A 22,877-nucleotide genomic window follows, 5' to 3' on the forward strand; every position below is an offset into this window, starting at 1 on the left:
GGTTGGCAGAGGAGTAGAGAGATCTAAGAATACAAATATATTGTTACCTGAAAGTGGTGTTGCAGGTGGATAGAGTGTTAAAGAAAGTTTTTGTTATCTTAGCCTTTATAAATCAAGCATTGAGTATAGGAGTTGTTTTAAGACATTGATGAGGCCATATTTGGAATATTGTGTGCAGTTCTGTTTGCCTAACTACAGGAAGGATATCATTAAGATTGAAAGAGTGCAGAGAAGATTTACTAGGATGTTGCTGGGTCTTCAGTTGAGTTACAGGGAAACATTAAACAGATTACGACTTTATTCCTTGGAGTGATGAAGAATGAGGGGAGATTTGATGAGATTTACATGATTATGAGAGATATAGACAGAATGGATGTGAGTAGGCTTTTTCCACTTGGATTGGGGGAATTGAATACAAGACGTCATAATTTTAAGCAGCAAGGGGAAAGATACAGGGGAACAGTTCTTCACTCAAGTGATGGGAGTGTGGAATGAGCTGCCATCTGATGTGGTGAATGCGGACTCAATCTTGAGTTTTAAGAAAAATTTGTTAGATACATGGAAGGGAGAGGTCTGGAGGTGGTCAATGGGATGAGCGAAATAATAGTCGGCACAGACTAGAAGGGCCAAATGGCTCGTTTTCTGTGCTGTAGCATTCTATGGTTCAATTTGGACAACAGATTTATGGATAGTTACAAATGCAATGGATGAAAACCTAATTTCTCGATTAGTTTAATCCTGTATAAATTCATCCAATTTATCCTTGATGAAAAAGGTTCCATCCCATTATAACACTTCCAATAAAAGTGCAAATTTGCTGAGATGAATGCTAATCATGCTTAATTAGGCATGAAAACAAGCAATTGTGATACTGAAGACTGGTTCTTGAAATTTATATTTCAATGTTCAATGATTTTGGAAAATAACCTTTTCTGAATCTTTATTTGGCTCTTGCATAAAGTTTATTTATCAGTACTGCATATTGCTAAAGGAATTAGTCTTGACAAAAACATCAGCTGACATGATTTTTTTTGTTTTCTTCAGGTGCTGTCACATGTATGTGGATGAATGAGCAATGCAGCAGTATCATAACAGGAGGAGATGATAAACAGATTATTTTCTGGAAACTGCAATATTAAGGGCCTTTCTCTTGTTTCTAGCACTTTTAACTGACCTATTGAGGCTGCACATCCACAAATTTGATTATTAATTTAAGTAAGTAAATCTGCTTCCTGTGGAAATGCAAAGGTCCACTCAGATAACCTATTAAAGCATTGAAATATTAGGCTTGTGGCTTGATAGCTTGCAAGAACGGTACTTCCAAATGATTTTTCCAATATTCCTTGGCCTACTGCAGTATAGAAAGAATATTTTTGAATGTTTCCAAATATGGAAAGAATAGTAATACAAGTCATTTTACTTGCATTTGACCAAATTTTGTACATTTTAAAGCTATTTATTGTACTTTAGTTGCTGTGTAATCATGCATTGAGATATAGTATAACTGTTTTAAGTTTGTGAACTTCATCTATTAATAATGTGTGTTTATCTTACTCGGTTAAGAATAATCATAGGCTTCTAATCACGAACCAAGGTTAGTTACATTTTCATTACTGCACCTGGAATCCATTCATTGTGAAAATGGGTGATTCTTCAGAATTCAGAGATGTTTTGCAGTCATCTGAATGCTTGAGTTTAAAAGATGCTCATTTAATACAAATAAGGGTGGTGTCCACAACTGAGATTGTGCCTTGATGCCAAAAGTAAATTATTGCTGATAAAAAATTAAATGCTTTGAAGTAATTTTTAGCTGGTGTAGGGGGAAAAAAAAAGCATTTGCCAGCAAGTCCTCTCTTAATTACTGGGGTTGGAGGTGCTATTCCAAGAACTATGTACTTAATTGCAACAAAAGTTGCTACAAATTTTATTTAAAATATTTTTGTCAATTGATAATATCGTAATTTTGATATGTATAGGTACACATAAATGCACTCTAGTTCATCTATTAGATTACACATTCAATGTATGTGAACAATACATATAATATACACACATTTATTAAAATTAATTTCTAATTACAAGCATCAAAATAAGTTTCTTATCCTTTCTCAGCATGATGCAAAAGTAATATTTCAGAAATCTTGATAGATTTCTAATTGGAAATTGTCAGCTAAATCTCTGCCTCACTCAATGCAGATTACCACAAATTATTTTGGGGGGGGTGTAACTATCAGTTATGTTTTTCTTGAACAAGTTGAGATGGTGCATTGGACCTATTAGCACCAAATTTCTTTAAAGTCACCTCAGGAATGCAAATGTGTAACTTTTTTTTAACTTGTGTAAGTATTTATCTTGGGGTTCTATTTTTGAATATGCATAATTTAGAATGAAACCCTATTATTCTGTTTGCGTTGTGAACTTGAAATATATTTCATTGTTAAGAGTATATGCTGAATAAATTTCACTTGTATTTTGGACATTTTTTGAATGAATAAAAATAAACAAATCAAATACTTCTATGGGGTGTTAAGTTTTTTAATAACAGTGGAAGTGTGAGGAAACTCATGCCACTTGTAGCCACATAATTTGCATGATACAGAGCCCTGAAGCCATCCAACATGATGACTGGAGCAACTTGCTCTGACTATTTGGAGTGCAGCAGGCACTGGGAAACAGAAGACCTTTTTTCTTTCCACTCACATAAGTTTGAAAGCCACTGTTTTAATTGGACCTAGTTTCATCGCCTCAAAGTAAATGGGCCAATGACTTTCTCTTATTTCAGTAACAATTAGAGCAGTGGTTCTCAACCTTCCTTTACCAATCACAGAGCACTTACAGCAAAAGAATTGCTTCAAGTGCTATAAGAGTGGAAAGAAAAAGGTTGGTAACTTAGCACTGGACTAGTTTTCTTTTGATGGAAGGTGGCTGGATCAGTGTCCATTAATGAATTCAGTTGATGGGTGTTTGAAACCATCATACACAAAAATAACTCCTTTGCACAAGTCTGCTAACCAAAACCTACAGTTATGCTGGAAGGTTTTGCCCCCCTCATTATTAACTGTTTACTTAAGTCTAAGTATACATACAACATGGAAACCATAACTTTTGTACGCTACGCTAATTGCAACAATTTACTTTCTAGTATGAAAGACAAAGTGAAATACTTAAAATGTTAAAGTTACTTTATTTCTACATTAACTGCATTTTTTTAATACACTGGATAAAAGAACAAATTATAGCAATAGTCTCAACTTGATACACTATACAAATGCACTTATAATCGTAAGATAGTATTTGAACTTAAATTTTCCTTATTCTGTCAAGTTACAATTCTGCATCTAGAAATCAAAATTAAATGAAACAAAGAACCTTATAAATGGAATGATCAGACGCAGCCTGTCAATTATTTTTTTGTAAATGAGTAGCACTAACAGCCCATAATTTGTATTCTAAGGTACACAGTTAAGCAGCAAAAGTTAAAGCCTTATTGTAAGCTGTGTGCAATCCAAGCTGCTATTTTAACTAGAGTTGGGGGGGTATCTAGAGCCTAAAAGTTGAGTCACCATAAATCACTGCATATCTGTTAAATGTCTTTAGACCTCAGGAATACCATGATCCATTAGAGACTTGACAATGCTTGAAGCCATCCTGGGGAAAGATGAAAGGAATAAAAATTAAAGATAGCTGTAAAAGTTATTTTGCACTTAGTCTGCCAAAGTGACTATTTAACCAAATACGTTATGCAATTTTTAAGTATTTTAAAATGTAAATATACATTTTCACTACAATTCAGAACCACATCCTTAAGGGAAGTGGCATTGACATAAAAGATCACTCATGATTCAATCTTGTCCCTCCTTGTAGCTAATGCAATGATTCTCAAACATGAATAATCCTTCAAGGGGAGTATAGTCCAGGAAGAAATACCAATTGTTGAGAAACATTAGATTCTGAATTGGTGTAAGATCACCTCATTCTATTACTGCAGGCCAATCCTTAAAATTTGTTTGGAATGTTTATTTGTGGCAATGCCAAATTTGTTAAATCACTCCTCTAGGAACTATTACACATATTTTGCTAAAAATTATCTGAAATAGCATAAACTGTAAACGATATATCATCTGAAAAGTTTTTGAATCTGCTTTCATTCAAGTTACCTCTTCATCATGTGTTCATGAATAAACGAAGGCATTATGGTCATGGTTATTGCATTCCCTGCTGTTGCTAGAATATCGGCAATTTGTGTATCCTGTTCAGACATTAAAACAATTAAAATTAGCATCAAAATGATTCATGCATCAATAAATATGAATGCTGACTAAAGACACAATTTTAAGTCTTTCTGTTTCAACTTCTCTCAGGAACAGTTTTGTATACCCAGTTCAAGTTTGAAGACAACCAATTGTCGGGACGTGGTCAGTAATTTTAAACACATCTGTGAAAATCATTGAATAGACTTGCACCCATAATTTAAACTGAGCAATTTGATTCAGTGACTGCTGGTCCAAAGGATGGAAGAATCAAAGCTACCTCAAAATAAGGCAAAAAAATAATGGTGGTTAAAGCAATTCAAGATGTGCTAAAATTGAAATGGGCATCTTAAGCACAGGAATTAACTCTAATTAAAATGAATTAATTTGTTTACATCATTGAAGATAATTATCTTGACTATCAAAAAATGTTGGCAATGCTCAGGCAACATGTAAGGGAAGAGAAACAGAATTAACATTTCAGGTCAAAAGCCATCAAAACTAGAACCCCTCTTTCTATTGTTGTTTATCCAACATAATTCTGGATGATCTATGAATTTCAATAAATTACATAATTTCTCTCACCTTTAACCCAATGATGTTCTGCCCGTTAATCTCACAGATGTTCTGTTCAGTTAGGAGTCCATTTCTTGCTGCTGAGCTGTCTTTTACAATCGAGGTAATTTTTCCATTTTTGAAAATGAAGCCAACGTGACCTGTGCTACCTTTATGCATAGTGATGGTTCGTTCAAAGGGCCTGTGCAAAAAGAAAATTCTGGTTGATAACATACAGAAAACTAATTCACAATGTATTTCCTTACTTCAGAAATTCTATTAAAAAACTGTATTTATAACACCTGTCACCGATGGACATATACTACTAAAAGTAAAAATTTACCTAAAGCACCTTATATTGTGAGGTGCAACACGAACACTTTTTTTCCCCTTCAACTCTGACAATCTTACAAACCTTTGCTCTTCCTGGGCATTCTCTTAAACTAATATTTCCAGAAGATGACAAGGTTTTGGAGAATTTCACCTATGAATGCATGCCACGTTTCCATTTTTTTATTTCCCCAGGGATTTAAAATTCTTATAACCATATAACCACTTACAGCACAGAACAGGCCAGTTCGGCCCTACTAGTCCATGCCATAGCAAATCCCCACCGTCCTAGTCCCATTAACAATCTTAAACCATGTCCTCTAGTTTGAATCTCCCCCTTTCTTAATTGAAAAAGCCTATCCACATTTACTCTGTGTCCCTTTTAAAATCTTAAACACCTCTATCATGTCCCCTCTCAATCTTCTACGCTCCAGAGAAAAAAGCCCCAGTCTACACAACCTTTCCCTGTAACTCAAACCTTGAAATCCTGTCAACATTCTCGTGAACCTTCTCTGCACCCTCTCTATTTTGTTTATATCTTTCCTATAATTTGGTGACCAAAACTGTACACAGTACTCCAAATTTGGCCTCACCAATGCCTTGTACAATTTCATCATAACCTCCCTACTCTTGAATTCAATACTCCGATTTATGAAGGCCAACATTCCAAATGCCTTCTTCACCACACCATCTACCTGAGTATCAGCTTTGAGGGTACTATTTACCATAACTCCTAAATCCCTTTGTTGCTCTGCACTCCTCAATTGTCTACCATTCAATGTATATGACCTATTTAAATCTGCCTTTCCAAAATGCAGCGCCTCACATTTATCTGTATTAAATTCCATCAGCCATTTCTCAGCCCACACCTCCAGCCTTCCTAAATCACCTTTTAATCTACGGTAATCTACCTCACTGTCCACAACACCACCAATCTTTGTGTCATCCGCAAACTTGCTTATCCAATTTTCTACCCCTACATCCAGATCGTTAATATCTTGAATAAGGATATTGCCTTGTGTCTAAACTGTATATTCTCCAAGATTATAATCTGCTTCTTGAGGACTGATGAGCAATTTCTTATTCAACCTGTGAACCTTCGGAATTCTCTACCCTTGAACTAATGCTGATTTATAAAGTATTATGTTCATGCCTGAGCTAGATTTTTTGGACATCTGAGGATCAGGGAGAAAATTGGAGTCAGAGCCAAAAATTTGACAAGTCATCTTAATAATTAATAGTTTATTCTCAGATTTCTCTGCTTCAACAATATCAACATGTTAGAAAATATTTTAATCAAATGTCTTCTGGATCTGCATTAACAACATCCATACTCAGCCCTCCTTTAACCAGGTTTGTCAAATATATTATACTCTACAATACCATGATGACCTAGTACACAACTTGTGTACTTGAACCAAGTACAAACTTGTGATAGCTAAATTCATATTTGCATTCAACAATTCCCCAGAATAAGCAGGAGTAGGTCATCTAGTCCATCAGTCCCACCCCCATTACCCTTCATTCCCCTACTATGCAAACATCTATTGGTGTCTTAAATACAGACACTCCTCTACTAACGATTTTTCAAAGTTACGATGGGTAGAAGCTGTATTTTGAAATTTGATCTGTTTGTTCCCGCATGTACAATTCTCTCATAATGCTGGGCGTTGGCAGAGAGCCACAGGATCCACTCAACCACATGCGCAGTCTCTTGCAATCACTCAAAAAAGTTTAAACAACCGCAAGTTAAACAAACAATACTGTGTTGAAAGCATTTTTTTTAATTTTGTGATTTCACATCCCATGTCTACTAAATGCCCATGTATGTCTCCCGCTTCTGGTGAGAAGAAAAAGAGGAAAGCAATCACTCTGAAGACAAAACTCAGGATGTTTGCTCAGCGTGAAGATAGCAACCCGGTAATGGCTATAGCACGCGAGTTAGGACTTTCGCAATGGATGATCTCGGCCATCTTAAAGGATAAGAATTGAATCAGTGATGCAGTGAAATTGTCAACAGGAAATGAGCTGGGCCAATTGATGATGTGGAAAGATTACTTGTCACATGGATGGAAGATCAAATACAAAAGCAGATACTGCTTAGGCTATGGCAAGAAGTCTTTTCAACATGCTGATGATCTTCCACGCAAACATTTACAGCAAGTCATGGGTGGTTCCAATGCTTCAAAAAGCATGTGAAGGTCAGTGGTGAGGCGGCAAGTGCTGATACTGAAGCTGCCGAAGCTTTTAAGGAAGAACTGCATAGGATAATTGATGATGAAAAATATTTGCCGAAATAAATATCTAATGTTGATGAGACGAGCTTGTTCTAGAAGCGTATACCTACATTGATCAATAGGCCAAGACAATGCCAGGATTCAAGGCATTCAAAGACTGTGTTACGCTGCTTTTGGGTGGAAATGTTGCAGGGTTCAAATTGAAGCCTTTCCTAATCTACCACTCTGAGAACCCTGGAGCATTCAAGAATGTGAGCAAGCATACACTTCCTATTTATGATCACCATAACAAGAAAGTCTGGATGATATTATCATTATTTGAAGACTGGTTTTTGAACTTTCCAATTAACAACTGATCGAACTGGAGGAAGCAAGAAATGAAGATAATGAGACTGAGGAAGTAGAGGTTATAACCAAGGCACCAATAAGTTCACAACAAAGAAATTGGCTGAGGCGCCCACTACTATCAATAGTGACGTACAGATGTTAGAAGAAATGGAAGTCAATTACGAGAGATTTACAGTGAAGAAACAAATTGTCCAGTCAAAAATTGATATCTTCCTGAAGACTATACCTGTTAAACCACCAACAAGCGCTGATGACACAGCGTCTTCTATGAGCTGTCCTCCAGCAGCATCAGGAGAGAGAAATTGATGACCCTGTCACTTTAGCATCCCCACCATCCAGCAATTAATTTTAGTTCAATGCTTCAAACATTCTTCAGGCCCAGTGTGCTTTCACCTATGTACATGAATGGTGAATACCCATACACACATGATATCAATCGCTCCACCAAAACCAGGTAACTGTACCAATTCTTTTTCAACATGATTTTTATGACTTACAATATACTTATTGGAATGTAATCCCATCATAAGTAGAGGAGTGCCTGTATATTTAATAGGGTAGCCTCAACTGCTTCCTTAGGTGGAGATTTCCAGATTTTCTACTCTAGGGAAAAAACAGTTCCTCCTCATCTCTATCTTAAATCAACACCCCTGAATCCTCAGGCTACATCCCTTAGTTCAAATCACACCCACCAGTGAAACAACTTTTGTGGTTCTACACGATCTTGTCTCGATAAAGATCACCTCTCATCCTTCTGGATTATAGCCAGTATCTCAGGAGGCAAATCCCTCCCCTCATCGCCAGAAAAAACCTGGTGAATTTCCTCTGCACCACCACCTTATTTTATTTCCTGTCAAAGTGGATGACCTCACATTTATTGAGAATTGTATTGTATCTGCCAGACCCCTGCCCACTCTGTAGCCTCTGCACAATTTACTTCTCTCCTCAATTTAGTGTCATCTGCAAACTTAGATATGTTATATTCTGTTCCATCTTCCAAGTCATTAATATATATTGTGAACAGTTATGGGTCCATCACCGACCCTGCACCACTCTGCTCATCAATTATTGTCTATTGTAAAGTGATCCTTTATCCATGTTAATAACATTACCACCAACTACATGCATCCCCTCATGGATGGCTTTTATGTACCACCATGTTCCAAAAATCCAAGTGCATACCTGTTCTTGCTACACCCTCAAAGAACTCCAGTGAATTTGTCAAATCTGCCCCTTCTGAATCTGCCTGATGGACAAAATCTATCTAGATGTCTTGCTTTATTTTAATGATAACTTCAAGTGTTTTCCCTAACTGCAAGGATGAGGCTAACTGGCTGAATGTTACCTTCCTTTACACCCTAATCTTTTTTTTAAAACACTGGCATGACATTTGTTGACCTAATCTACCATGATCTTCCCAGAGTACAAAGAATTTTAGTAAATTATCACAAAAGCCTCTACTATGACTTTCAAATTTATTTTGGTACCTTTAAGTCCAGAGACTCGTCTACCCTGAGACCCACGAGTTTGTTGAACTTGACCTTTTCAGTGATGGTCCTCAACTCATATAACATCACCCTTTGGCATGTTAGATGGGTCTTTCAACATGAAAACCACCACAAATAGTTGTTTAAGGCCTCTGATGCTTTAGAGGAAGTTTTTATTACATCTGTTTTCATATTTTGTGCTTGTCATAATCTGCCTTCCCTTTCTTAAGTGCTTGTTCAGTGGCCCTGTTGCTTTTTAAAGTTTTCCCAATTTTTAAGTTTCCCACTACTCTTGGCCACTTGTGTTTGGTCCATATCTGTCTAAGCCTCCCCTCTCTGTGTACATTCTGTACCTATTAAATGTCGTCGTCGTATACGCCTCTACAGTTTCCTTTGGCACAAGATGCAAATTGCCTTAGAAACCAAAAATAATTAGATTTTTTTTTACCTGTCACGAACAATGAGACTAATCCTTTGATCTGATGCTTGTTTCAGCATTTTATGACTCTTGTCACTGCTCCAACCTGCACAATTCTCACCATTTATCTGCAGAACCTGGTCACCAAATCGTAAGCCAGCCAGTGAAGCTGGAGAATTTGCCTGCACAAGTTGAACAAAGATACCCTGTGGGATGAGGGGGTGTGAGGAAGAAGAAAAAAAGTATTCAGTTGCACAATGGAAAATATGGTTAAGTGCTTCTTGCTCAGCAAAATGTTGTATTAGAGACCACAGTTTTAATAATAATATTACAAACATACTATCTATGCAAAGCTAAAACTTAGTGCAATTATTTCAACAAAGTTATATTTTGGGAACATTTTTATTTACCCTCCTGGTTTGAGGGGAGGTAGTTGCCTGTGCATGAACTTTTTTCAAACTTGGAGGCTGTTGCACATGAATGTGTGCTCGCTAGACAAAGCAAGGCATTGATACAATAGCAAAGAGGTCCAATCTAGAGACCAACTTGGTGCACATGTACATGAAATACATACAAGACATTCAAAAACTTAGGACACACAAGTATTGCAAGATCTTTTAGACCTCATTTCCTTGATAACCTCCCTTTATCATTGATCTACCCTTTTTGTTTCCTCAGCCTCTCTCTCAGTCAAACTCATATTTCTTCTCATCAACCAACCCTGCCACTCTCCCTTCTGAAGTACTCTGTTTGCTTGCTCATGCAGATTGAAACAATCTCTTTAGGCCATTTCCCAGGAATAAGTGCCTTAGAAATTCAGGGGTTTATTTTAGAAATGTATAAGGACCAATTACCAGAAACGAAAAACTTTAATGAAACACATTTGGGGCTGCATGGTTAGTGCAATGCTGTTACAATCAGGGCTGGGATTCAAATTATGCATTGTCTGTAAGGAGTTTGTACATTAGGGTAGTCCTGTGTGGGTTTTCCCCAGAGGGCTCCAGTTTCCTCCCATCATTCAAAAACATACCGGGTGTGTAGGTCAATCAGGCGTAATGGGGCCGCATGTACTCGTGGGCCAAAATGGTCTGTTACTATGTTGTATGTCTAAATTTTAATTTAATTTTTTTTTAAGTTAGGAAAGAAATATGCAAATATAAATTATAACACACAAAGAATTGATAAATGTTGATAGATGTTTTTAGTAGAGTGGCGAGAAAGGAAATAGGTAATTGGTAAAATAAATCATTTCCCAAGAATAAATATCATACTTCTACCATCCCAGTCGAATTACTGATCAAATCCACCATCTCAATCAAGAACAAATTCAAGAAAAACTCTCCAAAATACAAATTTATATAATCACTTCCAGTGCTACTTTATTGCAATAAGAAATGCTCAATTTGTTTACAAACTTGGGAATGGCACTGCACCTCAACCTCATGAATTGTGATTGAAATTGAGCTTGGCGTGGTGTCAGCTCAATTTCAATTACAATTCATGAGCAAATGAATTGATTTTTCTTTGCACACATGATCTCGACAAGATTCTGACATAGCTTACAAGTACCACCTAACTGCCTGAATATGCCTGAGATTGTCTGATTTCAGAAGCTAAACATGCACAGGACTGGTCAGTATTTGGAGGGGAGACCACTTCAAAACACCAGGTGCTTTCGGTTTCTGTGAGGGGCACTGGACAAAGTGGCAACTCTCTGTCCACCATACAAAAGTTAAAAAAGTTCATGTGTGTTACATTCTAAATGTAGTATTACATGACACAATAATGGAACCTTTATCTTTTACCAGGTAAAATTCATGCTGCAAAAGTGTCAAAAATCAGTCTTCTCCAGGAAGAGGATTTAATACCTACCATTGGCAAGCCCTCCACTCTCAACATTCTGGAGAGTCAGCACTGAATAGAAAATGAGCTGGACCAGCCACAAAAACATTGTGGCCTCAGGAGGAGATAGGAACAAAAATCAAAAATTTAGTAAACTTCCACAGATGTGTAGTGGAAAGTATGCTGACTGGCTGCATCACAGCATGGTAATAAGGGCACTAATACCTCTGAGTGAAAAGCCCTGCAAAAGGTCATGGATACTGCCCAGCATAAGACATGCCGAACTCCCATCGAGTAAATCTACATGGACACTGCCATCAGAAAGCAGCTGCAATCATCAAGGGACCGTGTCACCCAGTATAGGCTCTGTTCTTGCTGCTGCCGTCAGGAAAGAGGTATAGGTGCCACAAGATTTGTACCACCAGGTTTGGGAACGACAGCTACCCTTTCACCATCAGATTCCTAAACAACAAACTCAGTCTCATTTAAGGACTCCTTCTTTGCACATTATTTATTACTGGATATTTTTTCTTCCCTCTGCATTGCAGATTGTTTATATTTCTCTTTTGTATTCATACCTTTTCTTGAGTACAGATTTGCACACTACCCACAAGTCATCTACATCAATCATCTGGGTGATAATGTGGTAAATTTGATCAGCAGGTTTGCAGAGGACACTGAGATTGGAGGTGCAGTGGACAGCCAGGAAGGGTTTCAAAGTTTGCAGTGGGATCAAGACCAGCTGGAAAAATGGGCTGCAAAATTTAATGCAGACAAGTGTGAGGCATTTTGGAAGGACAAACCAAGGTAGGACTTACAAGGTAATGGTAGGACACAGAGGAGTGAAGAACAGAGGCATATGGGAATACAGATACATAATTACCAGAAAGGGTTGTAAAACCTTTGACATATTGGCTTTCATAAATCAAAATATTAATTATAGAAGTTGGGATGTATTGGTAAAGTTATACAAGACATTGGTGAGACCACATTTGGAGTATTGAGTGCAGTTTTTGTCACCTAACTACAGGAAAGCTATCAATAACTATGAAAGAGTGCACAGAAGATTTGCTAGGATGTTGCCAAAATTTTAGAAAATGAGTTACAGGGAAAGGTTAAATAGGTTAGAACTTTATTCCCTGGAGCATGCAAGAATAAGAGATTTGATAGGGGTATACAAAATCATGATAAGTAAATGCAAGTAGGCTTTTTCCCCCTCTGAGGTCAGGTGAGATCCAAACTAGAGGACATGGGTTCAGGGTGAAAGGGAAAAAGCTTGGGGGGGGGGGGATTTCTTCACTAGGAGAGAGTAGTTAGAATGTGGATTGAGCTGCCAGCTGAAGTGGCAAATGCAGGCTCAATTTTCATATTCAAGGAAAATGTGGACAAGTACATGATGGAAGGGGTATGCAGGGCTATGGACTGGATGCAGGTCAGTGGAAACTAGGCAGAATAGTTTGGCAGACTAGAAGGGTCTGTTTTTTGTGGTGCAATGTTCTATGGTTCTAAGTAGAATTCTGACTGGCCCACAGGAAAAAGAATCTTAGGCTTGCATGTGACGTCAGGTATGTTCTTATGACCTTTGACTTTTTCAGAATAATCTCAACATTGCAAACCTCTCAGCTACACAAAATTAAAGTTATACTTACATTATCAATTGACTTTAGGCGAATACCAATCTTGCCATCCTGATCCTTGCAGAGAATCAATTCCCGAATACCTTGTTTTACTTCAGCTCTCCGGAAACCTACATCATTTCCAGTCACTGGTGCCACCATGTAATTTACACTGGATGGTCTAGCAACAGTTTGCTGTGTATATTAAAGCAGAAATATATTTTTAAAAGTCTTTTCCTTTGTTCACTATGACCTTGTATTATAGGAAATAAACAAATTTTTCAATCACATAGCATAATATAGAAACTAAGAAGTGTATCACTTACATCTGAAGCTGCAACCAAGCTCATATTCTTTTGTATCTCTTCATCATTCAGATTGAGCCCCATAAACTGTGACAACTCAGGATACAGACAGGGATAGAGAGCTGTGAAATTATTTACAGAAGATTTTTTTTTAAAAAAAAGAGTTTATATTACAAACCAAAGCTTTATTTCTAAGTGTAGGTAATGAACTACTTTTTGAGATAGAATTGCTTTGGCAAGATAGAAATATAACAACAAACACATCTACAGCTGTGTAATAATGAGTAGATAATTTGTTTTAGAACATAGATTGGGGAATAAATATTTAGCAAGGTACAAGACAATTCCGATGTTCTTCAAAAGTACGACCATGGGATAGTCTACTTGGGGAGACAGAGGGATTTTAAATTAACATCACATTCAACAGACCCTTGTCCGTGAAGCACTCTCTCAACATTATATTGAAGTATCAGATTTCTCTTTGGTGGGACTTTTCATATGGGGAAATAAGCACTGATATTTGGCTGAACAAATCCAATGGCACACTGACTTCTTCTTAAATAATTGTCAGCCAGAAATGTATACAATACTGACAGTGTGGTTTTACACAAATTTAGCACAACACCCTATCTTTCAATTCTGTACGTTTACTTAAAACTGCTACAGACTTATTTACTTATGATTCAGCCTATGCAGATATCCTTCCTTCCTCTACCCAATCCATTAAAATAGATTGTTATTGCATACAAAAGATGTCACGTTCCACATTTTTCTCTAATTTTGTGACCTTGACCTGCAAATTTACATTTCTGGGAGTCACTATCTCTGAGGACCTTTCCTGGCCCCATCATACTAATACAATTGTGAAGAAAGTAGGTCAGTGCCTTCACTTCCTCAGGAGTTTGAAGAGGTTCAATAGGTCATTTGAAACCGTGGCAAACTTCTAAAGATGTGTAGTGGAAAGTGTGCTAACCAGCTGAATCATGGCTGGTTTGAAGGCACCAATACCTCTGAGTAGAAAGCGCTGCAAAAGTCAGTGGACACATCCCAGTATATCATAAGAAAAATTCTCCCACCATCGACTTCTATATGGAACATTGCAGTCAGAGAGCAGCATCAATCATCAAGGATCCACACCACCCAAGACATGCTCTGTTCTCACTGCTGACATCAGGAAATACATACAGGTCATAGGTAGGTAAACCTGCCCATTAAATTATTGGGCAAAGTAAATTGTGTAAAAATGAAGATAATGCCAATACGTCAATACTTTTTTCAATCCTTATCTATCCCACTATCAATAATTTTTTTTAAATTCTTAACGGACCTATTTGTTCATTTCTTTGGTCAGGTAGAGATTCTAGAATTTCCATGGATAAATTGACTTGGGATTATAAATTGGGAGGGTTAAAATTACTGAATTTATAAAAAATATATATTATTTATTATTTAGTTGCACAAATTTGTTTTGTTGCTTTTTTTTTGAATGAGGCAACTCCTTCCTGGGCTATAATTAGCTTGCACATGGTAGGAGAGAAGATGGCAGAGAACTTATTTATAAATAGAATTTTAAATTAATTAAAAGGAAAACAAATAACCCATTACTGAAACATGTAATTTATATTTGGGATAAAATTAAACAATTTGTGGGATTAAAAGGATTATCCTCAAAGACGCCTATTTCAAAACAGTTTAATACCCATGACTTTGGGTAATAGAATCTTAGCTACCTGGTACCAACGTGGTATCAGATGCATTGAAGGTTGTTATGATCAACTGAGGCAATTTAAGTCTTTTGAGGGACTTAAAAATAAATATAATTTACCTAAAAACACATTCTTCTGCTATCTCCAATTGTGATCTTCTTTAAGGGAAAAGTGGGGACCATTAATGGTCCTACCAATGTGCTCAGACGTGGAAATTCTAATTTGAAAGGGGAATGCAACCAAAGTTACTGGTATCTCTGATCCAAGATCGAAGCCCAAAATCTGGACTACATAGATCAAGGGAGAAATGGGAATCAGATTTGGGCACTGTAATCGATTCACAACGTTAGTTAGATCTATGTGTAGATAGTATTAATTAATTAATTATTTGTAGACTAATTCATTATAATTTTCTAAACCAATTATATCTCACACCTCAAAAGATACATAAAAATAAACCATAATTTTCTGATATGTGTTTTCGGTTTGGTATCGTTTTACATTCCACCTTATTTTGCCTAAAATTAAGACCCTTTTGGATAGAATTGGGGGGAGTGTTGACAAAAGTTGTGGGGGTGAACTTCCCTCTTGCCCCAAAATTGTTTCTTCTGGGGAATTCGGCAGTTATAAAAGTTAACTTTAATTTGTTAAAATTGCATTGTCAATAGCCAGGAAATGTATAGTGGTAACATTGATCATTTCAACATGGAAGTGCAAAGTTGTATTTCCCTTGAGATTACTTGTAGTCTGAGGAATAGATATAGTATGTTCGACAAAATTTAGCAACCTTATTTAAATAACTTAAATGCTCAGACTGTATAATTTATTTTTATATTTGTCAATTAGTATACTCTTTATTAGAAATATATTTTAAAATGATGTGACTCAGATGTCAAACCTTGCTCCTGTTGCTTTTTCTTTTTTATTTTCTTTCTTTTATCTCCCTCTATTCCCTGCTGCGTGTCTCCTTTTCTTTTGAATCTGAGGACAGGGTGCTGGAAGAAGAGGGCTCTCTTTTTTTAGATATTATGAATGTTTTTCTATGATTTTATATTCAATGTATTATTGTTGAATCCTATATTCTGTTTTTTTTCATTTATAAATATTCAAAAAATAATTTTAAAAAAGGAAAGATGAACAGGTGCCACAGTACTCTAACCTCCAGGTTCAGAAATAATTGCTACTCTCATCCACTGTTCCCTCTAATCTATGCGTGTGCATACACATTTGCAACCAGCATACAAAGGAAGTTAATAGGAACACAAAAGCTTAGTTACCCAAAATATAGTAAGTAATTATTATTATTCAAAATAATACCCATTGATGTTTTATTTAATGGAACAACAATTATACTTGTATTATATTAAATCATACCAAAACAGTTTTATCAGCCATGGGATGGGCTGTACCAAAATTATCTTGAAACAATTTCCAGTTTACATTTGTACAAGCATTCTGTGCGCACATACTTTTGTCACAGGAAAAAAATATGCACAAGATTTTTGTGCACACTGACTACTTAAAAATTGGAGAGAACATTGCCCTCAACCATCAGATTCCTAAACAACACTTAATCAGGATTCATTTGAGAATTCTCACTTTGCTCATTATTTATTACTGAATTTTAATTTTTTTTCAGTATATGAACAGTTTACATTTCTAATTCAGTTTATAGTTACCATTTAACAATTACAGCCTAGAAACAGGCCGAATTCGCCCTTCTAGTCCATGCTGAACATTTTCTCCCACCAAACCTTTCATCCTATAACCCTCCATTCCTTTCCCATCCATATACATATCCAACTTCTCCTTAGATGCTAATATTGAGCCTGTCTCCGCCATTCATCTGGGCATGTTCCACACACCCACCACTCTCTGAGTAAAAAAGTACCCCCCCCCCATGTTTCCTCTAAACTTTTGTCCCCTAACTCTCAACTCATGTCCCCTCCTCCCCACTTCTTGAAGGAAAAAGCCTCTCCACATTAATTCTATCTATATCCCTAATAATTTTAAATACCTCAATCAAATACCCCCTCAACCTTCTATGCTCCAAAGAATAAAGACCTAACTTATTTAACCTTTCCCTATTTTAGGCCCTGTAACCCCAGTGACATTCTAGTAAATCTTCTCTGCACTCTCTCCAATTTGTTGATATCTTTCCTATACTTTGGTGGTTAGCGTTAATTAAAAATTCTGCCTCGCCCGCAGGAAAAAGAATCTCATCCATGTACTCTGACAATAAATTTGAAGTTTGACTTCAAAAATAAATTGCCTGAATGCTAAAAGGCAAAATCTGAATAATGTTGACTTGTAGCTGCACTATGGTGGCACTACAACTCCCAGAAGGCATCGAACCAGCCATGTGACATCAGTGCATGATGAAGTCAGCATGTGTCGAGTGCACAATCCAGGCTTTTAAAAGGTTGCGTGGGTGATGAAGAGTAAATCCGTTTGATTCACTCTAAAAACGCCTTGTGTGGTTATTTTGTCGTGTCCACTGCGATTCCAGTGGCCACAAACTTTGATTTGTAAAAGTTGATTAGTGAGCTCTGGCAAGGACTTTTGTTGAGGTAATCAATATTAACATATTTCAGAATAACTCACATATAGAGAATGAAAGCCACAAGTAAATTTGCCAAAAGAAAAATGTTAAGTAAAGGATGAATTAAATGTATGAACATCAGCATTAAATTATGTATTGTAAATAAAGAATGATTAAATAGGCAATTATGGCAAAAAAAAATTAAAGTCAGTAAACAGTCATTCAAAGAACCCAAAACAAGATATAACAGAGAAGTAAACAGCTAATAGTGTGGGTCCAAAGAAACAGGAGGTGAAGGGATGGGTCTATGTTGTACAGATGAAAACATTATACAAGTTTTTTTTAAAAAGTTATCTTTTTGAGTTAGAGTTACTTTGGCAGTATTGTATACATTTCTGGTTGACAATTATTTCAGAAGGAAGAGGCCTGAAACACAAGTTGCAGCCCTGGTTCCACCATCAAGGGTATTGTGAGAAGTGCTTAGGAAAGTGTATAAAAAAATGATACTTGGGCTGACACTGACAGTTCATTTAAGGAAGTAGATTTCAGACACCTGGATCTTATTCCACATAATTTGGGATACTGTATGATTTGATCAATTCAAAATATCACAGAAATCAAAAAGAATAGATGGAAAAAAACTGTATCAGCTGACTTGGGGAGACTACACGTCAGGATATAACCCAAAATGTAGAACTAAGTCTCAAGAATAAAGTTCGACATTTTTTTTTAAATGGTAGAAATTTGGAATTATTCCATAAACGTTACAAAGAGAAATGTAATTATTTCAAAATAATGAAAATTTCCAAAGTTCCTTAATCTACTTCGCCCTTTATAATTGATGATTATGACCACACGAGAGAGAAGCTATGAAGTACAATTGAACATTACATGGCACAAGACTTCTGTCCATATTCAACATCAATTTATTGTCATCATTTTCATATTATAATCTTTTTCTTTCTCATATGATCACTAACTTACCTCCTGACTGCTCAGAAGTTGCATTTTCAGACAAGATTGCAAGATTTCCAGAATTGGCTATGTATGAAGACTGAGCCTGAAAAATATATCACACACACACTTCAAAAGTTTTCATCACAATATTCCTATTAAGCTCTAAAGAAAATAGGTAAAAGGTAAAGAGCAAGTGGGGGAAGTATGCATTTATAATATTCTTCATGACTTCAATTCAAAAGTCAATGATCGACTATTGGAGAAAGTAATCCAAGCATTATTATTCATTTTGTGCGAGGTGGACAGCATCTACCATCTAACCAATACTATTTTTGAGGTGGTGACAGTAAGCAGCCTCCTGAAACCCTGCAATAGACTCTCTTGATTAAGGAGCAACATGTTACCAAGTTAGGACAGTGTGCAATTTGGAGGGGAAATTGCAGGTGATTTTTCCAAATGAATGCTGTCCACATTGGCTCTGGAGGTCATGGATACTGAAGATGCTGCCTGCGCTGCAAGGAGTTGATGTTTAGGATGGTGGATGGAGTTCCAAACCAATGGAGCATTGATGGAATTGTACTCATCTAGACACGTAAAGAACAGACCATCACTTTGCTGACTTGCACCACATAAACAAGGCAAGGCAATGGGGACCATGGGAGGTTAGTTGGCAATTTACTTACATCAGAATACCTAGCCTGTGACTTTCTCATGTACCTACTCTACTTGCATAGCTGGCTCATCTGAGCTCTGATTACTTGAGACTATCCCATTCCAGTATGTTAAGGTGGGGCACTAAACATTCAAACTTGCATATAATGGATAGTTGCAAGAAAGACTTTGCAAGCTCTTTTTGCCACATTTAAAAGTGATACCTGAGTCAAAAAAAAACAAATTCAGTACTTCCAGATTTGTTTTTATTTATTCAAGTGATTTGGTCTTTGCAGGCTGAATTAGCATTTACCGTATATTTCTGAAAATAAGTCAACAACCCCTCTTTTCAGCTGCATTTTAAGGGTTTTATGATACCTCCAGCATACAAGTCAACCCCAATTTCCTGGCTGCCTGAGATGCCCTGTTGACCGGCATATAATTCGACCCCCAAAGCTTGCGATGCCAGAGATAGGCCATTGACCAGCATATACTCCTGTTCCTACTTCCTATGTTCCTATACGTCAACAGCCATAGATTGCGTGGATTGATCTGCTGGGCGTTGGCTGGAGGTGATTGCTATCATGAAGGGTCCATCGACACAATGCAGCCCGTGACGAAAATATGAAGCGAGCTTTAAGTTGAAAGTGATACAAATGCCCAAGAAAACCAACAACTGCCCTGCTACAAGAAAATTTGATGTGCATGAGAAGTTGGTAAGCAACTGAAGGAAAAGAGATACTTTAAGAAACATACCAAAAAGGCAATGTTCTTTGAAAAAAGGAATCAGCCAGAGTTGGAAAATCACATTGCAGAATGGGTACTTGAACAGATGCAAGATTGCTACATAGTCACACAAAATAAAACAAGATAATTTGTACTGAAGTGGGCCAATTCGCACCCAGACCTCAGTGATGATTTTGAGGCTACAGTAGGCTAGTGCAATAGTTTCATGAACAGGAAAAATCTGGTATTATACCCCCAAAAAATTGCACAGAAACTACCAAAAGATCTTGATCATAAATTTTTCACCGGTTTATTATACGTAACCAGCAGAAATACCAGTTTGCACTGGCAAATTACAAAAATATTATTGAAACTCCCATGTATTTCAACATGATAGGCAATAGAACAGCGGCACGGAAAGGTGTTAAGACTGCAAACCATGAAATGGCCAGGTTTATCGGTGGCTGACAGGACAAAGATCCATTGTAATCTTCAAACACAAAATTAAACCGAAAATGAAATACCCTACAAGCTTACATTTTCATGAAAAAGGATGGATGGATGGATGAAGAGTGTAAAACTATGGATAGACAATGTATGGAACAGGCAGCCAGGGGGGTTTACACAAAGAATGGAGTTTGCGAGGAGTCACGTGATGGAGTAGTGGCCGGTCGGGGAACTCCAGCCCTCTCCAGAAAAGTTTTAAAAAAACACAGAAAACAGAAAGGCACAAACACAAAAATTAAAATAAAGTGAAAGTAAAGGTGGAAAGAAAATGGCAGCGAAGAAAGAAAAGTTGAAAGCAACGGGAAGAAAAGAAGAAGAAAAGACGTCGGAAGAAGAAGGTGAAGGCCTTACTTGTCCGAGGAGAGAGAAGCCCGCTCCCTCAGGTCAGTCGAAGTCCCGAGCTCGGGGCTACAAAAATGGCTCGCGGAGCCAAACAAAAATGTGCAACCGCGCATGCGCGACTCCTCGCGCATGCGCGGATGTGCAAGACAAAAAAACACTGACGGGAGGGGGGACCAGCTGAGGAGTCGATCTCCACAGCTGAGGAGTCGATCTCCACAGCTGAGAATGACAGCCACAGCACAACAACAAGAAGAGAACATAGAAAACAACAAGAAAGAAGAGAGTAAAAAGAAATCAAGGAAACAACAGATGACCAACCCAGAGGAAGAAGAAGAAGAACATAGAGAAATGGAAGAAGAAGGGAAAGGCAAGACAATGGATATTTTTTTTAAAGAATATATGGAATCAGTAAAAGAATGGCAATCACAAGAATTTAGTGAAATAAAAAGAAGAATTAAAAGTACAGAAGAAAAAATGAATAGATTAGAGATGGTCATGTCAGATATAGGAAAAAGAGTGGACAAGGTAGAAGAACGAGAAACAGCCGTAGAAATGGAAGTAGAGGACTTAAAAAAGAAATTAGAAGAATCTAATAAAAAAGTTAAAGAGACACAAGAGCTGTTAGCTCAGAAGATAGATATAATGGAAAATTATAATAGAAGAAATAATATAAAGATAGTGGGCCTTAAGGAAGATGAAGAAGCCAAGAATATGAGAGAATTTATAAAAGATTGGATCCCCAGGGTCCTAGGAAGACCAGAATTATAGGAAGAAATGGAAATAGAAAGGGCACATAGAACATTAGCCCCTAAACCACAGCCACAACAAAAACCAAGATCCATCTTAGTAAAATTCCTAAGATATGCAACAAGAGAAAATATATTGGAGAAAGCAATGAAGAAAATAAGAGAAGACAAAAAGCCACTGGAATACAAAGGTCAAAAAAAATTTTTCTATCCAGACATAAGTTTTGAACTCCTGAAGAAGAGAAAGGAGTTTAATACAGCAAAAGCGATACTATGGAAAAAAGGATATAAATTTATGCTAAAGTACCCAGCGGTACTTAAAATAGTTATTCCAGGGCAGCAAAACAGACTATTCTCAGATCCAGAGGAAGCACGAAAATTTGCAGAACAACTACAAAACAGACAGAGAGATGAAGACATGTAACGAGAGCAAAAATGACCACGAACTATATGTATGTGTGTGTGTATATATATATATATTATATATATGTATGTGTGTATCTATATATGTGTGTATCTATGTGTGTGTGTATCTATATATGTGTGTATCTATATATGTGTGTATCTATATATGTGTGTATCTATATATGTGTGTACATGAGTGTATGCGTATTTAAAAGAAAATATATAGAGTATAGATAAGAATTAATAAGGGAAAGAAAGGGAAGAGAGGAAGTAAGGAGGGAATTAAGAGAGTGACCTTTGTTGTATATGAAAATTAAAATCTTTTCTGGGGGGATCTGGGTGGGGAGGAGTTACGGTCACTGCGAAATCAGTTGACGCTTGCGAGTGAATTCGCAAATCCAAATGGAGAGGGGAGATGTGGTTGCCCGACAAGGGATAAAAGGCAACTCAGGAAGGGGAGGGGATAGTGGGGTTAAAGAAATGTTAGATAGGAGAATAAGGGAAATGTTTGATGTTTTAGAAATGTTGTCTTATAAAGTGTTCAAAAAAAGAAAGCAGAAATTGTTAAGGAAAGGTGACGATGAGGAAACAGAAAGGAAAGATAAACAAAGTATGAAATGGCTATGTTGAACTATATCACTTTAAATATTAACGGAATACATAACCAAATCAAAAGGAAGAAACTGCTAAATTTACTGAAAAAATAAAAAAATTGATATAGCATTCGTGCAAGAAACACACTTAACTGAAATGGAGCACAAGAAATTAAAGAGATTGGATAGGACATGTAACAGCAGCGTCATATAATTCAAAAGCTAGAGGAGTAGCTATATTAATCAGTAAAAATGTACCAATTAAAATAGAAGAGGAAACAATAGATCCAGCAGGGAGATATGTAATGATAAAA

At 36.7% G+C, this 22,877-nt stretch overlaps 2 protein-coding genes across 7 annotated transcripts in view; one reads left to right on the forward strand and one right to left on the reverse strand.

The window, feature by feature from the left end:
- nsmaf (neutral sphingomyelinase (N-SMase) activation associated factor) overlaps nt 1-2,498 on the forward strand; it is a 106,297-nt gene extending 103,799 nt beyond the window's left edge. For 4 of the 5 annotated variants that reach the window (XM_069921431.1, XM_069921435.1, XM_069921433.1 and 1 more), the window contains one exon: nt 1,045-2,497. In XM_069921431.1, the coding sequence (XP_069777532.1) occupies nt 1,045-1,139 (95 nt within the window). In that variant the 3' untranslated portion in view covers nt 1,140-2,497. Of the gene's footprint in view, nt 1-1,044 lie in introns of all 5 variants that reach the window. The other variant, XM_069921432.1, reaches the window with a different exon arrangement.
- A 666-nt stretch (nt 2,499-3,164) lies between these two features.
- Nucleotides 3,165-22,877, reverse strand: part of sdcbp (syndecan binding protein (syntenin)) — a 38,749-nt gene continuing 19,036 nt past the window's right edge. For both annotated transcript variants that reach the window (XM_069921439.1, XM_069921438.1), the window contains 7 exons: nt 18,621-18,696; nt 13,410-13,510; nt 13,117-13,278; nt 9,656-9,831; nt 4,836-5,007; nt 4,158-4,249; nt 3,165-3,648 (listed from right to left, as the gene is read on the reverse strand). In XM_069921439.1, the coding sequence (XP_069777540.1) occupies nt 3,594-3,648; nt 4,158-4,249; nt 4,836-5,007; nt 9,656-9,831; nt 13,117-13,278; nt 13,410-13,510; nt 18,621-18,696 (834 nt within the window). In that variant the 3' untranslated portion in view covers nt 3,165-3,593. The remainder of the gene's footprint in view (nt 3,649-4,157; nt 4,250-4,835; nt 5,008-9,655; nt 9,832-13,116; nt 13,279-13,409; nt 13,511-18,620; nt 18,697-22,877) is intronic.

This window comes from Narcine bancroftii, chromosome 2 (assembly GCF_036971445.1).
Source record: "Narcine bancroftii isolate sNarBan1 chromosome 2, sNarBan1.hap1, whole genome shotgun sequence".
In the NCBI taxonomy this organism is placed as follows: domain Eukaryota; kingdom Metazoa; phylum Chordata; class Chondrichthyes; order Torpediniformes; family Narcinidae; genus Narcine; species Narcine bancroftii.